Source organism: Poecile atricapillus, chromosome 2 (genome assembly GCF_030490865.1).
Source record: "Poecile atricapillus isolate bPoeAtr1 chromosome 2, bPoeAtr1.hap1, whole genome shotgun sequence".
NCBI lineage: Eukaryota > Metazoa > Chordata > Aves > Passeriformes > Paridae > Poecile > Poecile atricapillus.
In genome coordinates this window covers 80,043,333-80,070,333 of record NC_081250.1, presented here as the reverse complement: position 1 = coordinate 80,070,333, position 27,001 = coordinate 80,043,333, and the positions used below count along the sequence as shown (strand labels likewise).

The window sequence follows — 27,001 nt, the reverse complement described above, 5'->3', positions numbered from 1 at the left end:
GAAGAGATCGGTGTTTGTTCCTCCTCTTCACCTCACAAGGAAGTTGTAACTGCAATAAGATCTCCCCTCAGTCTCCTCTCCTCCAGGCTGAACAGACCAAGTGACCTCATACACTCCTCATGCAGCTTCTCGTGGCTCTCGTTTGGATGCTCTCTAAGAGCTCAATGTCTTTGTTTATATTGTGGCACCCAAAACTGCCCCCAGCACTCAAGGTGAGGCCCGTGCAGAGCAGAGCAGGACAATCCTCTCCTTGGCTGGTGATGCTGTGCCTGATGCTCCCCAGGACATGCTTGGCCCTCCTGGCTGCCATGGCAGAGTTGGCTGAGATTCAAGTTGCCATTGACCAGAACCCTTTCCATAGCAGCGCCCTCCACTTCTCATTCCCCAGTCTGTCTGAACATCCAGGGCTGTCCCATCCCATGTGCAGAATCCAGCACTTGTCCTTATTTAACTTCATATGGTTGTGCCTTGGATTAGTTTTTGTCTTGGACTATTCTTGATTTCCTTATGTTGCTTTTTCAGTTGGATGAAACTCAGAAGTGCAATCAGATGAGACAGAGTAGTTTTACCCAACATTATGGGGACAGACAGGTTCCTTGGGGATCCTAGGCAGAATGTTGAAAGCACCATGAATCAGGAGCAGGGGTACCTATGACAAATAGAAGTGGGTCCTCCATGAGGTCAGCAAATTTGTGATAAAATGCCATGTATGCAAATTCTCTGTAAATGATGACTCTAAAGCTTGTTCTAGAACAATCCTTAAGCACTCTTCAGAAGCAATGCCTTGGTAATTTCTGTCTAAAGCTCTAACACACAAACTTACATACTTCAATAGATCCTGTCACAACCTTGCTGGACATACCCATTGTCAGTTCACCTAAGGTCTCTGAAGCTACATTTGTTTATCACACTTCACTTTCCCAAAGCATGCTTAATGTAATGGATATAGAAACATAAGATACCTTAAATTGTTCAACTATTCAGTTATAATAATTTGATACACACCTAGTCCTAAACCTGGACTGTCCTAGCTACAGGCTCACAACAACTGCAGGATATAACTAAGGCCAAAGGATCTTCCTTGGTATGAGCTTCTGTCTTCAAATTTTAACAGTGTGTTGGGCACATTGTGCTGTTGAATGTGATGAACAAACATTATCTGCAATTTTTGCTAAAAGTGTATGTGGTCAGCTATCTTTCCTGGCTGCTGCACTCAGAACAATTATCCAGAGGGAAGAGGAAGAGCTTCCAGGATGAGGCTGAAAGGGAGAAATGTCCAGAAGGGAGAGGTTCTGCTCAAAGCAGAAAGCAGACCTCAGCCATACTGCAGAGCAATCTCTGGGGAAAAAACCCCAAACCCTTAAGAGCTTAGGAGGAAATGTATGGTACCTGTTCAATCTGGAAAAAAATCTGTGAAAGCTGCTAGTGTACAAGCAGCAAGAAACAAGTTACATTACAAGAACAGAAAAATCAGATTTGATTTTAGAACTTTCATCTTAATCTGCCTATATACCAGCACTGAGACTTCTTAATTTCCACAACTCATATGCTCTAATTAGATAACCTTATTGCTGACAAAATCTATATTTAAGAAATAGAAGACTCTCTGCTGTTTCTGTTCACTTTAGTTAGAAGTGAGCTGAGAGTAGTTCCAGCAGAAGGCTCAAAATTCAATCCTAGACTGAGTGGTGTTTTAATACAGCATTTAAAGAAGGGTTGTTGATGGTGGTTTTCTCCTAGAAAAAGATAAATAGATTGGAAAAAAAGCAGATGAGTTTTGTAAATTATAGGTAGAAAAATAGAACATAAAATTTTTATCATCATCATCCAAGTACAAATACACAAAACCAAACTGAAATTTGGAAAAACACTGACCTCATACTAAAACTGAAGAAGCGTGATCTTAGTAGTACATTAGCTACTGTATCAGCCTATGAATATCATACTGATTATAACAGTTTGCTATTACTTTCTGATTTTTTTTCATTCTTCTGAGAAGGTCAGAATAAAGGAAGAAAACCAAACACGTATCCAGTGTTGTTTCATTTGTCAAGAAAGACCTCCACAAGACATCTGACAATGTTTATTATCTGCTGAAAAAAAAATCTCAGGGATTTGGGTAATAACAACACATTTTTTTAAACAGCAAATCTTCAGCTGTGTGAATTCTCAACCAGCAACACCAGTGATAATCTTCTCTAAATAAAATCACATCCTTCTCCTGCAGGGTGTATTTTCATATTAGACTTAATTCAGTTTAATAGCAGGTGGAGGCCAGAGGGGGTAGACCACTTTCTCCCTATTTTTCTGATTATTCGCTTGAATTAAATTTCATAATTTTGCAACTCTCTAATGGCTCTCTTCAGCTTGCTGATCTGAGGGAAAATTCGGACGTTTTCATGAGTTTGCTTTCCCTCCAAGCAGTTAGTTTGGCAAGTAGAACTCAGAACAGGAAGCAGAAGGAGCACATACAAAAAGTGATGTGAGCACGAGACAACTATTGCTCCTTTCCATGACAGTCATCCTAAGATGAACCCATGTCCTAAGGCTGCATCCATGGTACTCTTTTCAGTCTCAAGCAGTAGAATCATTTTGAAGCAAATTCATGAAATAAAAACCCTTTGGAATGTCAGTTCAGTTTGTAGAGTAAATACAATGCATGCTAACTAGATCCTTGTAGGAGGAAACTTAGTTGAAAACATTGTTCCAGAGGTACACCAAATACTCTCTAGTGCTTCTTATACTACACTGCAATATGTGAGCTGACAAGGTGCTGCATTGTCTTCATGAAGATGAAAACCTTAGTCTTTAAAGACTCTAAATCACCACCAGACATTGGGGGTAACAAAACAGCATTTCTCTATTTCAGAGATCCCGAGCTCATTTTCACATGGAAACACAGCGCTTGAGCTTTGCACTCATTTGGATAATCCCACCCACAGAACCAGGATCATCACATGGGAGAATCCTCCAGGATAGAAGTCTTCAAGCCCTCAAGGACAGAAGACCCTTGCAAAGAAACATCCAGGGACACATCTGTGGTCTGCTCAGTGTCCCACGCTGTGCTGTGGATAAGCTCCGCACTCCTGCCAAGGAAATGAGCTGACAGAGTGGTGGTATCAGTCTACCTACAATTCCTGAAACAGTGAAACAAATGATCAGGTCTAGAATCCATCCAGGGGCTGGAATCACGAGCATCTGGAGATAGAGCTGGGGACAGATCTTAATACAAGCTGCAGTGTGTGTCCAAGAGGTCCATTCAGAAGAAAAGTTCCCCATAATATATATTGAAGGTCCATCTGGGTGACACAGCAATGCACAAGGCTGAAGACACGGCTACCTACAACGGACATTCAGTGCTCATCAAGGAAACAGGACAGGAAAAGGTACACCTCCAAACTGTCTCTCTGCCCTTAGGACAGTGACATTTGGTCTCAGTGTCATCCATTTTCTGGCTGAAAGCTAGTTCACAGGACAGACATGGAAAGATTTCTAGAAACTTGAACATTATTAGTGCACCATTCTGTAAATTTCTCTTGAGGGGGGAGGTTTGGCAAGGATACCCACATTTTTAATTTATTTTCCATTGGCCCCGGAATGCCTTACCAACACTATGTTGACAGCAGACAAAGAATGCTATCACAGGTAACTTAAATTGCTCTGGGTAGGGTAATGAAATGGAAATTACATTAAAGATACCAGTCTAGAACAAAGTCATGGCGACACATTCATTTCAAGCATGACCTGCCTATACATTTATGGAGTAACATAAGCAAACTGAAAAGCAAGCTCTGTGTCCCTGTCATTCTCAAAGCCAGTCTGCAAGTGCAGTCATCTTGTACATATCCTAGAGAGAACAAATATATTGCCACTTGGCTGCAACACTTGGTAAAACTGACAACACTATCTATCAGAGAAGAAGTATACATTTTCTGCAGATGAAGCACTGGAATATATTCAGAAAGAGTTTTCAGGTATAATTATCTCATAGAATGCTTAAATAGTGCTCATTAAGTAATTCCTGGCCTTTTCATTTGATACAGCTTTTTTCCTTTACAGATACTCTATAAAAACATCTCTGAAAGCCTTATGTATATATTTTATAGCTTTTATTGAAATGGGATCATTCCTTAACACTACTTACATTTTATTACACAGTTATCCGATGTACAAGGGAGCAGTGACAGGTAACTTGCTACAGTACATCAACTGTCCCTGATATGTCATTACCATGACACAAGAGCAAGCACAAATTAAAAGTTTCAAGTGCAGAACAGATTAAAACAATTAAAAATTCTAAAGTGAAGTAAGAACCAAAAGGCACAGTTGGCTTCTACTTGAAAAGAACTTGGCTAAGCAGACAGTGATGGAGCTAGAACCAGACACCCAGGGCTCCATGTTGTCCAGAGCACCCTGGACAACAGGTGGCCAAGTGCAATGAGATTGTAAGGCACACAGAGCCAGCCCCTATAGAAACCTTTAAATTGTCTCTATTCCTCAAATACCAGTGTAACAATTCATAGCATCCAAAATATCACAACTCTGAATGTAACTCAGAACTATCTTTGATAGTTGTGAATTATTTGGAACACTTAAGATTTTAGGTATTTTTTACTTACAACATGTTTAAAATCTTAGAGAAAATCTGGAAACCATTGAAGGACTCACACTACTTTTTTAAAGTATTACCTGATATTATTTTCATTAATTGAAAACATAATTTTGATTCTGAGAAAAATAAAAACCCCAGCTCTTTATGCAAAATGTCTTTCCTGTAGTAATTATTCTAAACCTCATTAATTTATATTAAATATTAAAATAATCATATGTTGCAACATTGAAAAAATGAAATTAATCTGACCAGTAAGGCATTTCTTTTTTTTTAGTAATAGTCCAATATCCCGTGGTTACTATAACTTATAATAATGATGTGCACTTGTTTAACCTTATTTAAAAAAGGATATATTGGGAAAATCATCACACTATTCAAAATGCAGTCAAATGGCATTTGAAGGTATTTTGAACTGAATTCAGAAAGTAAGAAATGCCATTTTAGATGCTATATTTCCCACAAGAAACTGTGTGTCCTCATGTATTTGAATCTTTTTTCTTAATGTTAATAGCTTTGCCCCTTGATGCTACCAAAAGGCCATCAAGATGACAGTGGAAAAGATAAGAAAAGTCACTCCGTGCATAGTGTCCTATCAAATAAGTAAAGTAACTTTATACCATATTCATTGCTTCTCCTCCCCGTTGCTGTTTCTTCCACTGCAAACTTTCTGCTCAAAGAGAACTGGCCAAGCTTTGCTAGGCAGTAGTTCGTGGTGAATCTTTCCCATCAGGCTTCATGCTATCACACTGCAAACCCATAGACCTAAAAGATCCTAGTTTTAGAATGTCTCCAACTTCAAAATAAAAGAGGTATCACAGTGTGACAATCTTGGCAGAGTACTGATGCAAGAGAAGAGAATGGCTGCCTTGGCAGATCTGAATGCTTCATTCAATCCCTGCCCTTCCTCCATGCAAATAAAGCTCTTTATTCCCTTTTTTTTTTTTTTTTTTTTTTTTAATTTCTTCTTCTTTTCCTTTCCTTTTTTTTTTCCCATTCCCTTGCACATGGGAACAGAAGAACCAAAAGAAGGAAATCAACTTGTCTCCACACGGTACAGCACCTAGGTCCCTTCCTTTTAAAAAGAAGCATTACAGTTCAACAGAGAAATAAAAGTTCAATATTTATCTCTCTACAAACTGTGTTATAAAAAGCAGTTAAGATTTCACCTTGGACCATAAAATGGTCCATTGGAAAATGACCTTGAATTTCTGCCCTGACACTATTTGTAATCTCATTCCTACAGATATTCAGGACCTCAGTTTCCACAAAAGAGAACTTGTAATTTAATACATACTACTTAAATTTAACTGTGACTGTATAGGCTGTTTCGAAGTCTTTGCATTCTCTTGCAATTCCATCTCACAAGAAGGACCAATGTCAACCCAATGCTGTAAACTGGGGATTTTGTTTGTTTTTTTCTGGGTTTTGGGTTTTTTTTTTTCTTTAAGATTAACTGTTAAGCATGACATAGTAAGTTAAAGTAAATACAGAATATAGAGAATGTACTTTCAATTATGCATTTACTGCCTTTCGTTCTACTTCCATAGTTCTTTTCCATAAGAATGATACAACGTTTAGACAGGCAAAATCAAAGATCATTTTCTAACTTCTTGATCCAAGCAATACCATTTAAATTAATGGACAGTCAATGAATTGAAGATTGACTGCAAGATTTGTATCTTCCAATAAAAGAAGATTACTTGATGCCTGCTTACAAGTCACACTGCATAGTATTTCTCTTTGAGATTTGTCACCAGTAAAATTAAACATCAGTCAAAATGGATTTAATGGATTAATTTTTTAATAGATTACTTGAAAACTTCAGCAACATTAATGGAAGACTTTTAGACTGAGCAGTTCAAAGGAATCCAAGGCAGGAAGGCAAGCACGTTTCATTGAAAGTCATAAAATTTTACCTGCAATAAGTGCATGTGTTTGCATATAAAATTCTATTTATAGTGACTATCAAGAAATGTAGCATATAGTATTTCTGACAGATCTTCATGGAAGTACTTTATTCAGTCAGACTGCCAGTAGCTATGAAAGCATTACTATTTTTTCCAAACTACACTACCTCTTGTCTTGTGTCCCCTGATTCTGAGCTGGGAACCATTATTGACTGGAATAGGTTAGCAGAACATAGAGGGGCCTATCAGTGTTATGAAGTGATGAAAATGCTTAAGGACACAAAGGAATTGATCTTGCAGAAGTGAATGATGAGATGCTCCCAAAGCCAAAAGAGAAAGTGGTATGGAGATTCTAAAGAAAGTAGACTGGAAAATCCTGTATCTCCTCCTAGATTAGCTGAGAACCAGAGACGATCAACAGAGACAAAAAAATCTCCATTCTTTTAGACATATATTATTTTTCAGAGTGGGTTAATTGGTAAGGATTTGCAGCCATTTCAAGACCCACTTGGGTCTTGAAACTCATGAATATGACATCACTCCAGTAAAGTAAATTATTTACTTCATTAGACATTCCAGGGTAGCAAACCCATTGAATCATACAGAACAGATCACTGCTCATCAAAAGGCCTACACCTTTATAATATCAATAAAAGAGAAAAGAAGAGAGAGAAGAAACTTCTACAAATATTACAAAGAGCTAAACCAGACCTGAAATGTTAGGAAAAATACAGAAGTGACTGAAAACATGAAATTTCAAAAACTATAAAAATAACATTAAGAATATTCTTGTAGCTCCTTTCATGAGATCTGCTGTATCTCAGAAGCTGCATTCAAGCCACTTGAACTCTGAACAGCAATAGTAACTTTAAAACAACTTATTCCTGTGTATAATTTGAATAAAAAACCAAAATAAACCTTTAAAATCCTATCTTAATAATTTGATTAGATTAAGAATATTTAGCATTATTACTGCTTAGCATCACTTAATATAGCTTTAAATCATAACAGGATAGAGTAAAAAAAATTAAGAACCAAAAAAATTGTACCCCAGGCTGTCTGCACTCTTAACTAATGATGTGCTACTCTCAAAACATTCAGTAAATGTAGTAGTGTTTTTCACTGAAGTCAGCATTAATGCACAAAGCTGTACATTAACCATAACATCTTTCTCAATGACTAGTCACAATTGCATCTCTTCACTATGTGTATCCTTCTTTATTTTTAACAAAATAAAAGCAATTCATAACCTACATTTTAAGTAAATGCTTTGAATAATCAAAAATGCTTTAAATAATCAAAACCTGACAAGGGTTACATTATGCATGGTAACAGGGCCTTCTTTAACTTTTATTCATCAAGGGATAAAAATCATGCTTATTGAAATATCGTTGATGTTAGGCAGTTCCTGTCACAGATTATTTTAATAACATGAAAAGGGGCATTTACTGTCATTATATCAATATCCCTTTTTGTTGTTGGGGTCTTTTTTCTAAGCTGAATATAAACTGTCATCTAAATTCTGCAAAGGAGTAAAGCACATAGTGCCAGTGCTTCACTGCAGAAACAGAGATTAATCTTGAAACAGTTGTTTATTCCAGAGCCACCAAAATATAATCCATTTTTAGGTTTTATTAGTAGAGTTGGCTATAGCAAGATTTACATGGATTTAAAAAACAGCTCAAAATCAGAACAAAAGTGACTTATAGATTCTTATAGTGGTAGGGACAGTAACGCACAGTGTCCTCTTCAGATTGGTGCCAAAAATAAAGACTCAAGGAATGTGAAAATCTTAAAGTCTTTCTCTGCAAATATAAATACAGTGCCTTCTTAATTACAGCAATTAATTAACTGAGAACCCTGTAAGGATGTAAGTCAAGAGGAAAGGAATGGAGAAGAGGTGGATGAGAAAATACCCAATAATAAAAGTAGTACTCTTCTGACATCTAAATTGAGGTACTTTTTAAACCATAAACAAAAACTGGGAAGCACAAATGCTGCTACAGAAGCTGATTCAGATTAACTTAGGGAATCTACTCCATAAGGAACACTTCCCTTTTCACGAGTAGATTTATAAATACCTTTATGTATGGATAAGCTACATCTCTAGCTCATTTATTCAACAGGATTAACATGGACTGGATGGAGGAAATCAGGAAGCTTTTTACAAAAGCTTTTCCTAAATATACAGAGTTCCTTATTCCCTTATGTTTACATATCCCTAGGAAGCAACATGCAATATATTGTGATACAATATATTTAGTAGACTAAGAAAGAAAGTGAAGGTGATGATTACTTCAAATTATTTATAGGGTCTTCTGTTCTCATTAGGAATTTGCAATGATTATTTCTTCCTAACAGCTACATTTATCAATTTACATACAATACATTTCATTGACAAATTATTTGGCCATGAGCTTCCAAAGATCTGTCAGAGCTTCCAGTGAATCAACAAGAAGGGGAAAATTGGATAGCTGAACTACAAAGCACATAGGATAGGTCCTATGAGTGTAATAAAGAAAATTCTTGTAATGTTCTCTTAATCTGGTGTTCTGACTAAAAGTGGTTCCATATAGACTAACACTGCCAGATTGATGCTGCTGAAATGTTGTTATTGTGTTAGCTTGAAGTGGGTTTAGATTTAAATACTACTTACAACTGGTTTTTAGAAAAAACAAATTTCTTCACGGGTGATATGAAAGTGAAAAGGAATGGCATAATAGCACCCCAACTATACATGCCTCAGCTTACAGAAGGGAATTTATTCCAATACAAGTCAATACAATGCCCCCTTTAAGGGCAAGATTCCTTAAGTACTGGAGCTACATGCAAAGTGTGGCATAAACCTACTGTAAAGATAACTGTTTACATATTATTCAGTAAACCCATAAACCTAGCCCAAAAATTAAAATATTAATGATGTCTTTTTTTCACACTGTGAGAATGGGGGAAAAAGGTAGTGAAAGAAGGGGGAGAAAAAGAGAACTACAGCTTTGATGTGACTGCTGCTGCACTCCCTACACGGTGTGTCTGATAATGTGAAAGGAGGACTGCAGCTTTCAGATCATTTAGATGAGGGGGAAACCCCCATCTGCCCATTTACAGCTCCCTTGCTTATCTTGCCAACACTACTGTCTCAGACTCCTTTCTTGCAGGGCCTGACCTAAAACAGGACTGCTTCTATAGGGCTTCAATCAGACTCCTCAGCAGAAAAGTTATTACCAGCGAGATTATTAGTCCTCCATCCCAGCACTCTCCAAAGTGGGGAGCAGATACACCAGGCATTGCACAAGGCAACTTGCTGGAGTGCAAGAACTGATTTTTTTTTTTGCCATTAATACATAAAAGAAATATTTATTTTTTTTTTAAATGGTGTTTACTTCATTTTTATCTCACTGTTTTTAATTTCTGGGTTTTTTATGGTTTATAAGGTTCATAATATATTAATGCAGTAGTACACAAATGAAATCAATAAATAAATAACCACAAATTGTGGGTGCATGCTCAAAATGTTTTACTGATAGGGGTTCATGAACAAAAAGTTTTGGAGTGCACTGCTCAAACCCAGAAGGGAGGCTGGAAACACTGGCCAGAATCCATAGAATCTACTACCAAGTTAATCCTCTTGAAACTGTGAATTCACTGGTGGGGGGAGGAATGCCATTGCTCTGAAGCTCATTGAAGTCCCCATGAAACTAAAATATTTTTACCAACTACTGGTGCCCTATAATTTTTTTTAATGCTTTTTCTGATAAGCTTTGAAGAAAGAATTCTTATCTAAGCTAAGGACATTCCTTTCAGCTTAGCCACTGGCTCCTGTTAGCCATTCATGAATACAGTCAAAAAAGTCAGTAGCTATATTGGGAACATTTAAGGTAGCTTTCACAGGATATTTGAAATTAAGCAAATTTCACACTGTACTCAATTTGAAGTGACTTCTATTGCAGCTGCACTCACAGCCATCTTTGTGATAACGTTTATGTTGAAGACGTTCAATAAAAAATACAAAATATATTTGAATGAAAAGAAAATGCAACTATTTAAACTTGATCTAGTTAAGATAACAGAACAGATACAAATGCAACATTTGTACTAAATTTTCCTTCTCTGTACCTGGGAAGTGTGGGTATATTGCTCTATAGAGAATGAAGAAGCACTGACTTGATTTTACAAAAGTTTTGGGGATTTTGTTTTTGTTTTTGTTTGTTTGTTGGGCTTTTTCTGTTGTTTATTTTTACAAACAGAGTAGAGAACAAGGTAAAATAGAAGGGGTAAAGGAAAGCCAACAGGAGGCACAGTATCTATTCACAATTAGCAATAGCTGAGAGTACATCTATGAGCTGAAAGCATGAGGGATTTAAAAGCCCCTTTCAGTTTAACATATTAACCATAAAATATTCTTTAACTGCTGAAGTGGCAACATGCCTGGAAATATCTAAACTTAGCTATTCAAAGTATGCTGCTATCCATTTCTACGATGCAAGTGGAATAGAACTGTGTCCTTTTATGCCATTTGAGGAATTCAACTAAATATACTAGTAATACTTCCTGAGCACTTCTGGTAGATGACATACTTGAGTATCAAAGAATGCATAGCTCAGTTTGCACTACAGAACAATCACAGTTGCAGCCGCACCATTAAGAAGTTCATGTCAATCCAAGAGAAAAGTATAGGGACAACACAAAGGATAATCAGGACCAATTATCACATATGAGCAAGGAGAGAATTCCTAATAATTAACAGCAATAGAACTGTCAATTTCTAAAGTTAGGAGAAAAGAACAGAAAAAACCCCACCACAAAATTGTTTTCTAAGCCAATGGGTAAGTTTTAAATTTGCTGTATCAAACACTACAGCTAAATACAACAAAATTCATCATTTTTTTTATCAAGACAAATCATTAAAAGACACAGGATCCACTTTTGCTCTGACTGCAGAAATTACTACTGTCAAGAGGATTATATATTCGAAAACTATGACTACTGGGACGTCTGTAAGTTCCACCAATACATTTCTATTGAAAATCAGTTTCTTAAGATTGCATTGGAAAACAGCTATGCTTTTATTAAAACCCAAGAACCCAAACAAAGCCATCTTAATAGAAAAATAATTTTGTCATTTGCTAGGGACAGCTAAAGCAGCTGGGATAAGGGTTTGGCTGGGAGCTTTAGTAACTATTCCCATGTCTGCACTGAAAGGTGATCAGGACTTGCCAAAGCAAGGAAGCACTGGGCATGAGGTGAGAGCTTTATTCTATCAAATCACAGTGTCTGGTGATTTAGGTGGATTTTAAATTTAGGCAGTGGAGAAGAATAAAGGTATCAGAAGAGTGGATGCTCAAGACATAATTCAAGGTTGCCTACACAAGGTCAGATGGTGAGAAGCAGAAGGTAGGGATGGTGAAGGAAGAAAAATTACTATGTCTGACTGCACCAGTTCTTTGAAATATTTATTTGAAACTCAATATCAAACTTTTTTTTTTTGTCAAGAAAGCAATAAGATAGGCTTTGTTTTCACTGGTGAAACACACACATAAAAAAAGGTGTATTGAGTTCTGGAACACCTTCAGCTGACTGCATTTTGACTTGGTCCTTGTACAAATGCATGGTTACACAACTTCTTTCTCATGACCATCTCTAAACTGCTCAAGAGATAAGTCATGTTTGTGTGGAGGGACACTGTTGTTTACAGGACCAATAGATTTCATAACTTGCAAAATATGTATTAGGAAAAGAACTATCTGCTTGTAATATCTGAATGCAATCCAGTGGAATTGTACCTGTGGAATTGTTCTGCTGCCTAATGCTGCTACTGTAAAGATTAATTTGAATCCCTGTCAGGTATTCTTTGCTTCTTATTTTTCTGTACAACCTTCCAGACATGCAGAGATCCTAATAACCAGATCAGGAACTGACATGCAGATGTAATGACTGCTGATAGCAGCAAATGAATCCAGTAAGATATCTTCAAAATTGCTCCGAGATTTTTCAGACTGAGTAGCCAGGATAAGTGGATATTTTCAGCTTTAGTCTTTGAGCCTCCAGCTCTAAGGAAAGAACACAGATCTGACTCCTCTGCCTCATCCACCTCTTCTGCTCTTTTCTAGACTCTGTCCCTGTTTTTTCCTCATCTGTCTTCAACCCACTCTTCTCAAGTCTCCAGTTTTGAGCAATCTACGCTTTGTAGACTGAATTTGCATTCTACCAGATGTCTCATCCACATTTTGAACAAAGGTTCCTCTCCTCTAATTTTCACCCATACATGCATTAACTGGGATGTTAAATGCAGCTGGAAATCTGCTTCTTGACCTCTTGTCACTGGACTCAAAGGATGCCTCCTTAGCCTGCCAACATGGAAAGTAGGATGCAATAATGCTGAAGAGACTTGCCTCCGAGCTCCAGTATTCTGCCCCATCATACACCACATTGGAAGGCAAAAAGCACTGTAGGAAAATATGGAATTATCTCCATAACTGTGCAAAGGTATGTTCAATTCCTCTGATAATAGCAAGTTCTTTTGGTGCAAATTTATAAAAACAGCAATAAAGTTGCTTAGCTTCAAAACCTCAGTATGTGCATTTTGAAAAGAAAATACTCAACCTGGAAGGTGCAGCTTATCAAAATAAGGAACAACTGAAATCCGGGTTTTATACAAAGCAGCAGGCAACTTTAATAACAGACAGCACTTTGGTCTCTGTCCACAGTTTCTCAGAACTGACTCCTTGAAGCACCTTGGACACCTTACTTCTGTTTCAATGTTTGATGTTGATTGCTTATTGCCATTTTTTACTGATATCATGTTACAGGATTTGTTCTCAGCTATAATCTACATCTAAGATATTACAAAAATGCTATCTAGTACCTTTGACTCACAAGCAATAAGCACTAAAAATGAACTTTCCTGGAGAAGTTTTATCAAACTTGCCTGCAAACACTCTAAATTCAAGAACTTTTTAATAAGGCACTTTCCCTCAGTATATACTTAATTTTGTCTTACTCCTACCCTATCCAAAAACATTTTGACATTCAATAAGGAAGGATGTGGACAAAAAGAATGTTGCCAAATTATTCAAGCAGTGCCCAGTGAGGAGAGATAGAAGGGCTGTATAGAAATAGACTTGTCACTCATGCCCCATTCTTGATAGATATCCTACATATCCACAAGTTTCAAATGATAATTTTTATTATTGTATCCTTGAGCAAACTACTGCAGTGCTTATCCACCCTTTATGATAAACTTAACTGTCCTGATTTTTCAACAGATAGTTTGTGAACAGTAGGCAGAACACAGAATCCCACTTTATAAGACATAACCAAGTTTTACATTAACAATATATTTCATAAGATCAGCATTTCCACGCATATTCCAAATTAGCCACTCAAGTGTCAGGCTTTCAAAAACACATTTAAATTGTGAATGCAAAATTTGGAAACAGTTTTCAAATAACTTTCAAATAACTTAGTAGCTTGCCAAAAGTGCACTAAGGTAGAGAAAATACTATTAAGTACAGTCCTCATTGGCTCACATATCAGTAAAAGTTGGTATGTAAAGTATCAGCTTTTTCTGTTGTCATTCTGCTTTTTTTTGTGGTTTTTCTTATGTTCTTTTTCCTGTATTATTCCTATATGTTCTGTATTAATAAAACAGAAGACATAATGAAAAACTTGAGAGAGAATATAAATGACAATTGGCAGCTCCATATAAGGCTTTCAGACTAAGACACTTTCTTAGGGCAGAGAAATGTCCATATCCTTACTGACATAATTTTTCTTTATTGAGATTAAATGAAAATCTGATAATTATTTTGTTAACGTGCCAGTGTAATGAGCTTGGCAATGCTGAATATTACTGTGTTACTCCTCTCATGGAGATGATATCTCTGGAGGGTATTCAGCAAGCAGAAAGAGAGGGAAAGTATCTGTGGAAGAGGTGTTTTAAAAGTCCTATTGGAATTTGTGCCTTCAGAGATATATCTATCCATACCACTGCTGTAAAAGATATGGATGTACTATAAAAAACAAAATTACACCAAACCTGATTGTTTGGACATATGTTGGAAACTTGCCTTTCAGCAACAGAAGCTTATCTGCTCCAAAACTATGAAACCAGTTGATTTTCGACAGAGGATAACAGGACTAATCTGTTTTCTTGATAGGTCTCATTGTGGAGAACCAGCACAAGGAAGCTACAAATATTCTAGTAACAGAAGTACAAAAAAAATTGTACAATCTTTAACTTCATCTCATTTTTTTTTTTTTGTATCAATTTCTTATCTCAGTATTTTTTAAACCATTTCCTTCAATACTAGACATACAATAAACTGAGTACAGACAAGCTCAAACTTTATCTGAGATCAGATTGTTTGGAATGATCAGATGACAAGTCAGATACTCTAATCCAGTAAAATGTCATTCTTTAGAATATAATTAAGTAGGGACATTACTAGTATTAATTGTGCCAACTGTTCCAGCCATAATTTATTTCCTAGAGTGACATTTTCCCCAAATATTTTTCTTTTGGTGGATTCAAACTAATTTATTGACCAAGTCTAATAGTATACAGAGTTCATCACATTTTAGGTCCCTAGATCTCACAATCAAAAGATCAAGAGGTACCAAATACAAGGTGATACTGAGGTATTGAAAATATCATCCTCAGTATTTCCCTGTGTCCTAAATCCTTTTCTCTGACTTGAACACTCTTACACGTGGTGGTACACACAACACCAGGAACATCAACTATTGATGTCAAACTGCATAGGAAATTAGGCCTGACACTCTGTAGGAGTTACGACAACAAGCAGAATCTGCCCATTCTACTTCTGGACAACTTATTGTATTCCACAAAATTCTGATGTCCAAGATTTCGGAATCAGAGAAACACAGAATATTCTGGGTTGGAAAGGACCCACCCGGATCGTCAAGTCTCCCAGTTCCTGGCCCAGGCCAGGACACCCCAGGAGTCACACCATGTGCCTGAGAGCATTGTCTAAATGCTTCTTGAATTATTTTGGTGCTGTTACCACTTTCCTGGGGAGCCTGTTCCAGTGCCCAACCACACTCCAGGTAAAAAACTTTTTCCTGATACCCATCTTAAACCTCCCCTGGCTCAGCTTCATGTTGTTTTGGGTCCTATCACTGCTCACAAGAGTGAAGAGATCGGCACCTGCCCCTCTACCTTCCCATCATGAGAAGCGCCTTAATGCTGTGTTTGGGCATGGAAATCAGTAGCATAATTTTCAGACGTGCTTCCAGCTATTTTCAGAAGGATTCCAGCTATTACCTAGCTGGGAACACATAAGCACAATGACTGTCAACCATCAGCTAGCAATCCTAGCATTTCAACAAAGTCACCAGCATTTTTTTGTGGTAGCTTAGTTGATTATCAGAAAAGTCAAATACTGTGGGGAACAATCCCTCAATGATTTAGTTAAGCTACAGACTGAAAACTGACAGGGAAAAAAAAAACCTCAAACAAACATCAAAACAAAACAAACCAACCTTTTAAAATGTGGCCAAGCATTAAAACCACATTGTTCATTCTTAATTATGGTTTGACAAAGGCTGCTTCTGTTTCTTTTCTTCTGAGATAATACAAATGAACTCCTTAAGGATTCTGAATGTAAGAAAAATACCATCTTTTCAACCTTTTCTAAGAAAATCTCTGTTTTGCTATATTGTTTTTGGTTTAGTGGGGTTTTTTTTCAGTAGTGATGTTTTTCAAAGGTATTTTTTTGGATGCATGCTTTCCAGAGACAGCAAAGAACTCAAATAATGCAAACACTTCAATGAAAACCTTCTGGTATAACAAACTCTTTCACATTTTCCCATTGTTTTGTTCTAACTGAATGATTCCTTCCAGCTAATTTTATTTTCCTTCTGGCTTAACAGCATTATAGCCAAAACTAGGTTTCCTAGCAAAGAATGGTAGGATGTTTTTAACCTCTTCTACCTTGAAACCCACAACATGTTTTTCCTAGGATGTTCTGCTGTATCACAAGCCCACACATGATAAGCTTTACAAAAGATCTAGAAATATATCTAGATAGTGCCATGCTTAACCTTAACAAAACTCTCTTCAGGAGTAGAGCAATCTGCATCTTTTTGAAAGGTTCTACCTGACCTGGTCACTTAAAGCAACATAAAATCATTGTGATATAAATGGGTGGAAAAAGACAAATAAAACAACCTACAAAATGTTGTCTTATAACAGCTAAGTAATTGACTTGCAGAATTTGTGACGAATATTTTCAGAATCTTACATTTTCAAAAACATGCATTCTTTTATTGCCATTTTAGATTTTATTTCAGATAAACTTTTTTATTAATTCAGTTGACAAAAGTTCAACCAACCATGAATTGTTAAGCTTTACACAATCCACAATAATGAGCAAAAGTATGTGAAAAAACTTAAAGCTTATTCAGCTTCTGAACTACTAAGCAAACACACATTGCAGAATGAGAAGAATTTTGAGCTACAGCATTTGCTGACAAAAGTTTAGTAAAATCTTCTCTTACCACTGGTGAAATGCCCATCTCTTTAAAGAACATCTCTTTTAAAAATCAAGTTAAAAACAGCCATGCTATCAGCTTGTTTTTAAAAGAATAAGTACAAAAACTGTAATTGGTATTTTTATAGGTAATGATAAAATACTGATCTCCTTTTAAATTCTTAATTTTTGTTTTCAGGTTAGAAGCTTCCCAGTAGCACTTGGAGATCTCACTGTAAGCAAACCAATGTGAAAAGTTTAACATATTTAACTGATAAATCTTGAGTTGACAAAGAACCACAATGCAGGCTAAATTACTTTCTGCATGCATTGAAATGTATGTTCTATATGTCTGATGGTATATAAATTTTACTTGAAAGTTGCAGTGGTTTTTACACAGGACTGTTGATCAAACTCTTTGCATTAAAAAAAAAAAACTGTTCTGTCCTCATAATATGACAAACACATCTTTGTCTTTTGGCTCATATTTTGCTCCAGAATCCATACTATCCATGTATTTTTCAACTTTGTTTTAATACTTATATTCTTATTTTAATACCCACATTCTCAAGCAAAAGCAAACACATTAACCACTTCAGATAAGAGAGTTGGTTTTTCTTCTCTGAAATATCTGAATAGAATCATAGAATATCCTGAGTCAAAAGGGACTCACACAGATCATTGGCTTCTGGCCCTGCACAGGACAGCCTTAAGAATCTGATCATGTGCCTGACTTATCTAAATGCTTCTTGCATTCTGGCAGCCTTGATTGCTATGATCACTTCCTTGTAATTTGATGGAAAAAAAAGAATACTGAAATACTAATAAAACTCTATTCCCAGGATTTATGAAGAAATAGTAAGAAAAAAACACAGGAAATTTAAGGTAGGAACAGAAAGTCCTTATTATTTCCAGAAATGGAAATTTTAGAACCTATCAATACAACCTGTTCAATATTTTTGTTGATGACATGGATGAGGGTATTGAATCCTTCATTAGTAAATTTGCAGACAACAGTAAGCTGGGAGCATGTGTTGATCTGTTGGAAGGTAGGAGGGCTTTGCAGAGAAACCTGGAATGGTTGGATGGATGGACAGAGTCCAACAAGATGAAGTTTAATAAGTCCAAGTGCCAGGTCCTGCATTTTGGCCACAATAACCCCCTGCAACATCATAGGCTGGGATGGTGTGGCTGGACAGTGCCCAGGCAGAAAGGGACCTGGGGGTACTGGTCCACACCCAGCTGAACATGAGCTAGCAGTGTGCCCTGGTGCTCCAGAAGGCCACTGGCATCCTGGCCTGGATCAGGAATAGTGTGGCCAGCAGGAGCAGGGAGGTCATTCTTCCCCTTGATACTGGGCACTGGTGAGGCCACACCTGGAGTGCTGTGTCCAGTTCTGGGCCCTCAGTTTGGGAAGGACATCGAGACACTTGAGCACGTCCAGAGGAGGCAACAAGTCTGGTGAGGGGCTTGGAACACAAGCCCTGTGAGGAATGACTGAGGGAGCTGGGGTTGTTTAGCCTGGAGAAAAGGAGATTCAGAGGTGATCTTATCACTCTCTACAACTTCCTGAAAGGTGAGTGTAGTCAGGTGGGGGTTTGTCTCTTTCACCAGATAGCAACTGACAGCATGAGAGGACACAGTCCCAAGCTGCGCCAAGGGAAATATAGGTTGGATATAAGGAAAAAGTTTTTTATAGGAAGGGGGATAAAGTACTGGAATGGTCTGCCTGGGGAGGTGGTGGAGTCACCATCCCTGGATGTGTTTAGAAAAAGACTGGATGTGGCACTCAGTGCCATGGTCTAGCTTTTGGTGTTAGGGCATGGGTTGGACTCAATGATCTTGGAGGCCTCTTCCAACCTAGTCATTCTGTTGAATTCTTTGACAATGTTTAACCAATTTTATGGTGAAAAACACTTTACACCTAATTAGAATGTTCTGTGTTCCAATTTCTCTATAACTTATCATTCTACCCCAATGCACTTCTGGGAACACTCTTGTGCCGTCTTCTGTACATCCTTCCTTTACCTGATTGCAATCAGAAGACTGACCCCTCCTGACCCTTCTCTTGTTGCAGTTAAAACCCCTTGTTTCCTCAGCCTCTTTTCACACCCCAGGTACTCTCTAGCCTCCCACCTTCCTGTCAGCCCTGCATAGAACCTGCTCTAGCATGCTGATGTCTTTCTTGTAGGGGGATGCTCAAAACTGGATGAGGAACTCAAGATGTATCCTCAAGAGCTTCAAATAGAAAGGATGAATCACTTGACCTGGTCTGTTGGCTACACTTATACTGCTGCAGCCCAAGGTGCAGCTGGCCTTTGCTGCAAGGACACACTGCTGATTCAGAGAATCACTTGGGTTGGAAAAGACCTCCAAGGTCCTGAAGGTCTTTTTCTGCAAGGTTGTTTTCTATCCCTGGCTGTGCTGTAACAAAGGGATACTCCATTCCAGATGCATTTTCAAGTAATTTATGAATTTCAACTTGATAACTTCCGTTCAGCTCATTTCTCCAGTCTGTGCAGGTCTAGGTTGCAGCAGCCTCACCTCTATGAGGCTACTGGATTTGTCAATCCTTAATATTAAATATCTACAAGGACTACTTTATATCCTTTCCCAATGAGCAGCCTAAATTAGACCTAACACTGACAGCTGTACAGGAAAACTGTAATTGAAATTTTATTTATTTGACCATCACAGCAGTAGCTATGTCACAATGTATCCCAGCTATTTCTTCAGTGTTCTTGAAATGAAGGATCTTATGAGTTTATCAATTAGACTTGCTTTATTATTTTTTTTTAGTGAATCTGAAAAAATTGTATCTACATAAGGAAAACATAAGTTTCCTGGTAGTAAAGTGTGAAAAACATAGGCATTTCTAAGTGAGAGAACTCTGCTGAGAAAAGCATATACAAAGCAGGTATGTTTTCCATGTTATTCAGTTTATTAGACTGCATTTTTGCTACTTGTAATATACAGAAATTTCAGCATACTGCTGCAGGCACTCAGGCGCAAATGCCAGTCTATTCAAGAGACTTTCAATAACAAATGGCACATCACTTCTACCAATTTCAGGAGCAAGTAGAAATTCAGTTGAGAAAAAGTCTATTGTTTGACCAATTTGCAAACACTGTGTTCAAAGAAGAGTAGGCTAGGCTTGAGCTACGCTCTTCAGTCTGAACACTAAGGCTCCTTCAAAAAAAAAAAAAATCCAAAACAACAAAAATACTGAAGAAACTGCTCAAAACAGAGATAAAGAATATGAAACAGAAACTGAAAGTTTTAAGCGTTTGCTAACACTACATTTCTTTTATATGTGCTTAAAGTTATCTTTAACTATGAAGAACTCTAAAAATATGCTAGCATCTAATTGCTCCCCCCCTCCATACCAAAGAGAGTGACAGACTGATAGATCTGGTCCAGAAGGAATAAACACTTCAGCCGGAGGAATGGACCAGCATAGAATATGACTCCTTATGGAGTGTATCATGAAATTTTAATATTCAGCATGCTGAGTAATGAACTGTTCATAGTCTGCCAACAAGGAAACCAATGAAGGGAAGAGTTCACAAGCTTTATCCTAACTCACGGTCTAAGTCCTTTTTAGCAAAATTCCTATTGAATACAGTTGCAAATTCCCTAAAAAAATGACTAAAGATCAAGGATATGTAAAAGAATACAATGCTAAAGAAACATTCTCAAATCTGGATGAGTACTGGAAAGTCAGCATAGCAGCCAGAAATGTACTTGACTTGATTTTGTACTTCTGTTAGTTCTAAGCCCCTCCAATGATGATTTAGATTTTTTTGGGCAGATTACTCATTTAATACATATGGGATAAACAACCAAACATAAACAGTATTAGATCATTATTTATTTCCTCTTTACATCACTTGCCAAGTCTAAGGACAGCTATCTAACTGTAAGATTTCAATGTTATCTTCTGCAAAACAGTATTTCAGGTATTTCTTAAAATGTTTTTAGTTGAAATGCTAGAAACTCCTGGTCATATGTAAAACATTTCAAGGGCAAATTACAGATGTCAAAAATATGCATAAAATCTATTCCATTATTCTATTCTGTTATTCTTCCATTATTCACAGACAGATTAGCAGTCCAATTATTGAACTTCTTGAATAACTGATGTCTCAGAACTCATTCTGAGTCATCCAACCTTGATATATTAAAAGTATAACTTTATAAATAAGAAAAAAGTTCACCAAGGAAACATCTCCTGCACAACAAGAAATTTCCCAAACTTCATACCACTGACTGGAATAATCCTAAAATAATAGCATTATTTAAACCTACCTTAGTAGTATTACTCAAACATATTTCAGATAACTTTCTTGAAATGCAGTCATACCATACATAAAATTTAAAGTGCTAGGGAAGCACATTGACATGCCAATATAGGCTATGCTTAAACAATTTTAAGTAACATACTTCCTCTAACGTTAACGAGTCTACATGGTGACAAACTTTATATAAAATAAGAGTCTATCCTAAGGAGTTAATTCTCACCTGATTTATTAGGAATGCTTACATTTAAGTCAACTTCATGTACAGTTTCTGAATTAGTGACAGATTTTTCTGACTTTTGCCATTTTAATTAAACTTGCATTCCATATTTTTGTTACATCTTTGGCATTCTACTAAATAATTATTTCCTACTTACCACGGAAGTATTATTAATTTGATTGAAGTGTAGTTTGAATAGCTTAAACTGAGAAAGTGATCATTGCTTTCTGTATTTTTACCACAATTATCACATAAAAGTTGGCACTAAGCTTGGAATGTTATACTTCACATTATCTATTCATATTTCCACTGATAAAAACAGAACACATGCCTTTAGAACTTATTTTTTTTCCTCAATTCTTGAAAATCAAGTACCATCATCTTACATTTATTAGGTTCACTGAGAAAACAAAGAAACACACCTATCAAGAAGCTAAAAATGCAGTTTTTACTTCCACTAAATTCACCAAGAGATCAGTTTCCTTTTGTTACAATTTCTTAAATAAACTTGTCATCCACCAAACAAAATACCAGAACAATTTCTTAAAATAAACCTATGTTTAAACAAAGAGAGTGATTTATATCTTCTTACTACATTTTGATGACAGGTCAGCAGCTATACATAATTCATTCTAAAGTTGTTAATACCCTGAATTATGAAATAATGATTAAACAGGTTCACAAAACTTACCAGTACATATCTGCAATTATGAAACTAAAAATCTTCAGCTCAAAATTACACCTGTATTGACGGTGGAAACAAGTTGCTGATAATCCATTCAAACTCCAGCAAAGCAATGAATTCCAAATGTGACTGCTATTTTGTTACTGGACAAAGAAGATACAAAATTGCAAGAAATTTTCTTTTTAAAAAGCAAGTCATATTGCAAGTTTTCAAACCCTACTAAAATCTCACACTCCCTAGATTGTATTTTTTTTTACAAAAAGATTATCAAACTTGTTCTTGGTGATAACTCGTAACAGCAACAAAATTTACTAATTATAAAGACATCAATGATTTGTACATTACCTAATGCTGCTCATGCTTCCAGTTTCTGATCCAAGCTTACATCTCTCCAGCTGGCTAGCTACAATCTGACGTTCAGCCTCAAGTTCTCGAGTCAGTCTCTCAAACTGTAGTTCCTGAAAAAAGCAAGTTAAACCATTTGCTTTGACTTCTCCTGAGATTAAGAAGGAATTTCAGCACAAAAAATGAAATCTGTGCAAGAACTCTTAGCATAATACCTTATAACAAAGCTTTCTTTTTTATCCTTTTTTTAACACATTCAAAGTTCACATTTTTGTGGTAACACCTACTTGTTCTTTCATTTATTTTAACAATGTATGTCATAGAACAAGATAGTTTATCAGGAATGAAATTTCTAAATATATTAAATAATCTAGCCTACAGAGTTCATGCAGATCTCTCAGTAACTTAGAGATCTCAGTAAACTGACCTAAGTGTAATCACAGGTAAGTACAATTTGTGTTACTGAAGAAAAGATGCTAAATTCTGTGGATAATCCTGTGGTGACAAAAGCTTCTCAGCTTAAAAAGATAACCATCACAGTATACACCAGTGAAATAAACTAAATTGAAGGTGTGTTTATATGGTCTGAGCACAGCTTACTTACTGCAGTTAATGATATGCAGTAGGGAAATTCCAAGTAGTTTTGGCCAAATGCTGTGCTAAAATTCCTACCACTAATTTAATTTATTTTGTTTTATTCTGTCAAGCAAACCAAACCAGTCCTACCAGATAAGATTCTTCCACAAAGCTTATAAAGGTAGTTATAAAGTGTTTTTGTTTTTATACAAAAAAGATGATTTTTCTATTTAAAAAAAAAAAAAAGTAAAACAAATACAATTAAAATCCCCACCATTTCTCAAAGAGCGACATTTCTCACATATTGTAGCATTAGTTTTATCAAATAAAAGAATTAAATACATTTAGGGAGTTAAGGTTATTGTAAATTTGTCGAATGTTGCTGTCCTTTCATTTTGGTCTGTAACATTGCATTATTTTCACAGATAAACAAAAACATCCCTCCTGCCCCTTTTATTTAGGTTTGTTGAAGGCTCAAGGAGAAATATTTTGCAAATCCATTTCTTAAATAATTCCATTATCCACACAAATTAATCCATTATCTCTTTCTCCCTCTTATTTTTCCAAAATGACCTCCCTGTAAAGGAGAGGTATGGGAGGGAGTCCCTTGAATAACTTCCCAGCAAGGTCCTGCCGGGTAGAACAGCACTGGAAATTACTGGAGTCACGATTTATGTCTACCAAGTGACATTGAAGGACTTAGTATTTGAGAGAAAGGAAGAAATGGTAGAAACCAAGTAGGATTTTTAAGTGTTCGTTCTAAATCCTACCTAAAACCTCTGACAAAGTAATCAAAAGTAAATGAATGCATTAAACTTTTCAAATCTCTGAAATGAGGCAAATGATAATTGAAATGTAAGAATTAACTGGCTGGTGGTCATTCTGCTTAATTCAGCTGGATCACTCCTCTCCGTTTCTCCTGCTATTGTCATGGAATAACTTCTGTCCTGCAGTATGAGTAAAGGGAGACTTCTACATAGGTTATATTCAGCATGAAATAGACAGTGAATATTTAAGTGGCTACTGACTATGTGACAAGGCATGTTTAACTGTAAATTTATTATTCACTGAAAATCAGATTGATGTAAAGACCAAAACATCACTGCTCATTAAATGTCAACAGTGCTATAGAAATCAATAGTTAATAATATTCTCTGCGCATTTTTGTAGTGTGCAGAAATATCTTTTTCACTGTTGTTTGAAGATACGATTAACAAAAATCACCTGACAATAATCACCTATTTCATATATGCCTCCTTCACAGAGATATTTCTCTCACCTAGAAGAATCAATTGCCTAAAAAGCTGGAGACGGCTTATCGGCTTTCCAAGAGTTATTATTCAAATGCAGGTCTTGTTTGCATAAAATAAAATCCTTAATGCAGAAAGGATTGTAACACAAATATTACTAAATTGTTGAAGTATGAAAAATCAAAGTGGTACAGTATTTGCCATGCCAGCATGCTTAAATGAAAGCATGCAAGCCTGGAGAAATTTTGATAGTATAAAATACCCAAGAAAATCTGACTGATCATTATGTTTACTTTAAAACTACAAGCAGAACTTTTAACAGCTATTCTGTCCCACTGCATTTTTTAAGCCACTTGATTCTATCACAACAATGCAAATTTTGGTGTTTAGCATAGATTTTCACCCAGTCAGTTCAGCTCTCACTATCCCAGGTGAGGCAGATCAGATGTGCTCTTTGCCATGGCTTAGCATGGGCACTTCTCTTATCTGCCTAGTAAGAAGGAACAGTTCTCCCCACAATGCTGCTAAGACAATGTTAAGCACCAAGAATTTGTCAACAAATGCTTCTCACTCTATGTTGTCCACCTGCCTTTTTCTAGACAAAAAAGTGCAGCTCATGGTGTTCTTTAAGTCTAGTAGGGGGACAAACAACAGTTCTCTAGTCTCTCCTTTTTGTCCATGCTATCCCAAGCCAATTAAATACAGAAATGCCTCAAACCTATTTTACTGAAATACTTCAAAAGCAAATATTATTTTGCCTTTTTTTTTTCTTCAACTGTCTGGATTGTGTAACTTCTCATTTCTTTTCTATGCTTTGTATTCCTTTAGCTAATCACTCTGGTTGACAACTTTTCCAGAAACTTCTAGATTTCCTCAACTAATATCCTTTTGCTGTGATTACTTTGTCCCCAGAATGTTTTTTGGCTCATGATTCTAGTCTCCAAAATACACTTTTCTACTCTTCACTTTGTCATTTATTTTTCTTTCCTGCTTACTGCTTTCTGTTCTCTTCTGCCTTCCATCTTTCTTTCATTTCCTCGCACATTTCATGACTCATCCTCCACTAAATCTCTTTCTGTTCCTATTACACTAAGTGCTACTCCAGAAAATGCCCTAAACTTATTGGTTTAAGGAGTTTCTCTCATTCTCTCTCTCCCTGGTTCCTTATTGTGTTCTGTTCTTAAGATGTACAAATTGATGTTTTCTCATTTCATTGCCCACATTATTTAAGTCCTGCCCTGCAGAGATGACTAGAAAAGGACAGTTATATCTACATTACTCATCAAGCAGGAAGCAGAAATGTACCTGATCACTTAAGAAAGAAATAATCTTGGGATTGTAATACATGAAAACGATAAGGAAACATGAACAGGAAGTTCACTACTAGCTTTTTAATTGCTACTATTTTTTACTTAATTATCTTCTGTCAGGTGCCACCAGAAATTAGAAATGAAAGGAAGGAGACAAAAGGTGGGGAGGCGGGATATGTGCAGGGCCAAACAATTATAACTTGAAGAATTATCTTCCACATTAAATTTAATAAGCAATTGTTTTTGGTATTCCCTCATGCCATGAAAAAGGCACAGGTCCACAGGGTTGCCTTTGGACTGAAAAAACGAAAGAAGAATTCAAGTAAGACTTGTGAATCTGTTTTCCCTCATACCAAGAAATCTTGGCAGAAAACAAATTAATAAGCTTCCTTCTCTTTGTTTGGAAAGCAGTGAAAGTGACTAATATTTGAATAAATCCATATGTTTAGATTTCAAGCAGCTGTCACAGTGCTTGACAGAAAGAAGACAGAAACCAGAAATAGCATTTGCTTACATTTTATAAAAATAATCACCAAACCTGACTCCATCATTTGTCTTATTTGTTGCGTTTACAATCATTTTCACCAGTTCATGACACGTTGCGTTATCTTCACAACTTTCTATTATTTCTCTGAACTGAGCTAATAAGAACATCAAAATTAAAAGGAAATTCCTATTCACTGATTATGCAAATCTGTTGTCAAGACAATTGCAGAATGAAGAACAGCAGAAACTACAATGCAACATCAAAATTAATTTACATTGTAAGATGTCAAGAGCAGCCTCCAGGACTGTGCTGCAAAGGGCAATAATGGTAAAGCAAGTGCCCATGCAAAGGCACTACAAAGTGCAGTGACCAGCATGGCAGTCCTTAGCACTTGGCACCAGGAGGGGGTGTGGGAGTGCAAAGTCACCAGAGATCAGAGATAATGATGAGAGTAATCCAGAGAAACCACTCAAGAGAGCAACTTGGAAAGGGAGGAACTTCATGATAACCTTATCAAATTGTTTTGAAGTGATACAAAGTATTTATCTGCTAGGGCCTGAAGTAATTTATGTTTAAAAAATGGTAACTGTCCACAACCATGATGGGGCTTATTTTGTAAAAAAAAAAAAATCTTTATTCCATAGATGGCAATTCAATGTACTCTCTTTATCAGCATGAGTTTTGTATTTTCTATGTATCTATCCTCTGCAGCCACCAAAGCTTCAAGCACTTGAGTCAGGTCATAACATTTCCCAGTGGTCCAGACACTGAACAAGAATGATGGAAATCTTCACAGCCTTTGGACAAGTTAGGAACTCCTG

General features: G+C 36.5%; 1 protein-coding gene across 4 annotated transcripts in view; it reads right to left on the bottom strand.

Moving 5' to 3' along the window:
• CTNND2 (catenin delta 2) overlaps positions 1 to 27,001 on the bottom strand; it is a 691,061-nt gene that overhangs the window by 402,295 nt on the left and 261,765 nt on the right. For all 4 annotated transcript variants that reach the window (XM_058831646.1, XM_058831649.1, XM_058831647.1 and 1 more), the window contains one exon: positions 22,558 to 22,670. In XM_058831646.1, the coding sequence (XP_058687629.1) occupies positions 22,558 to 22,670 (113 nt within the window). The remainder of the gene's footprint in view (positions 1 to 22,557; positions 22,671 to 27,001) is intronic.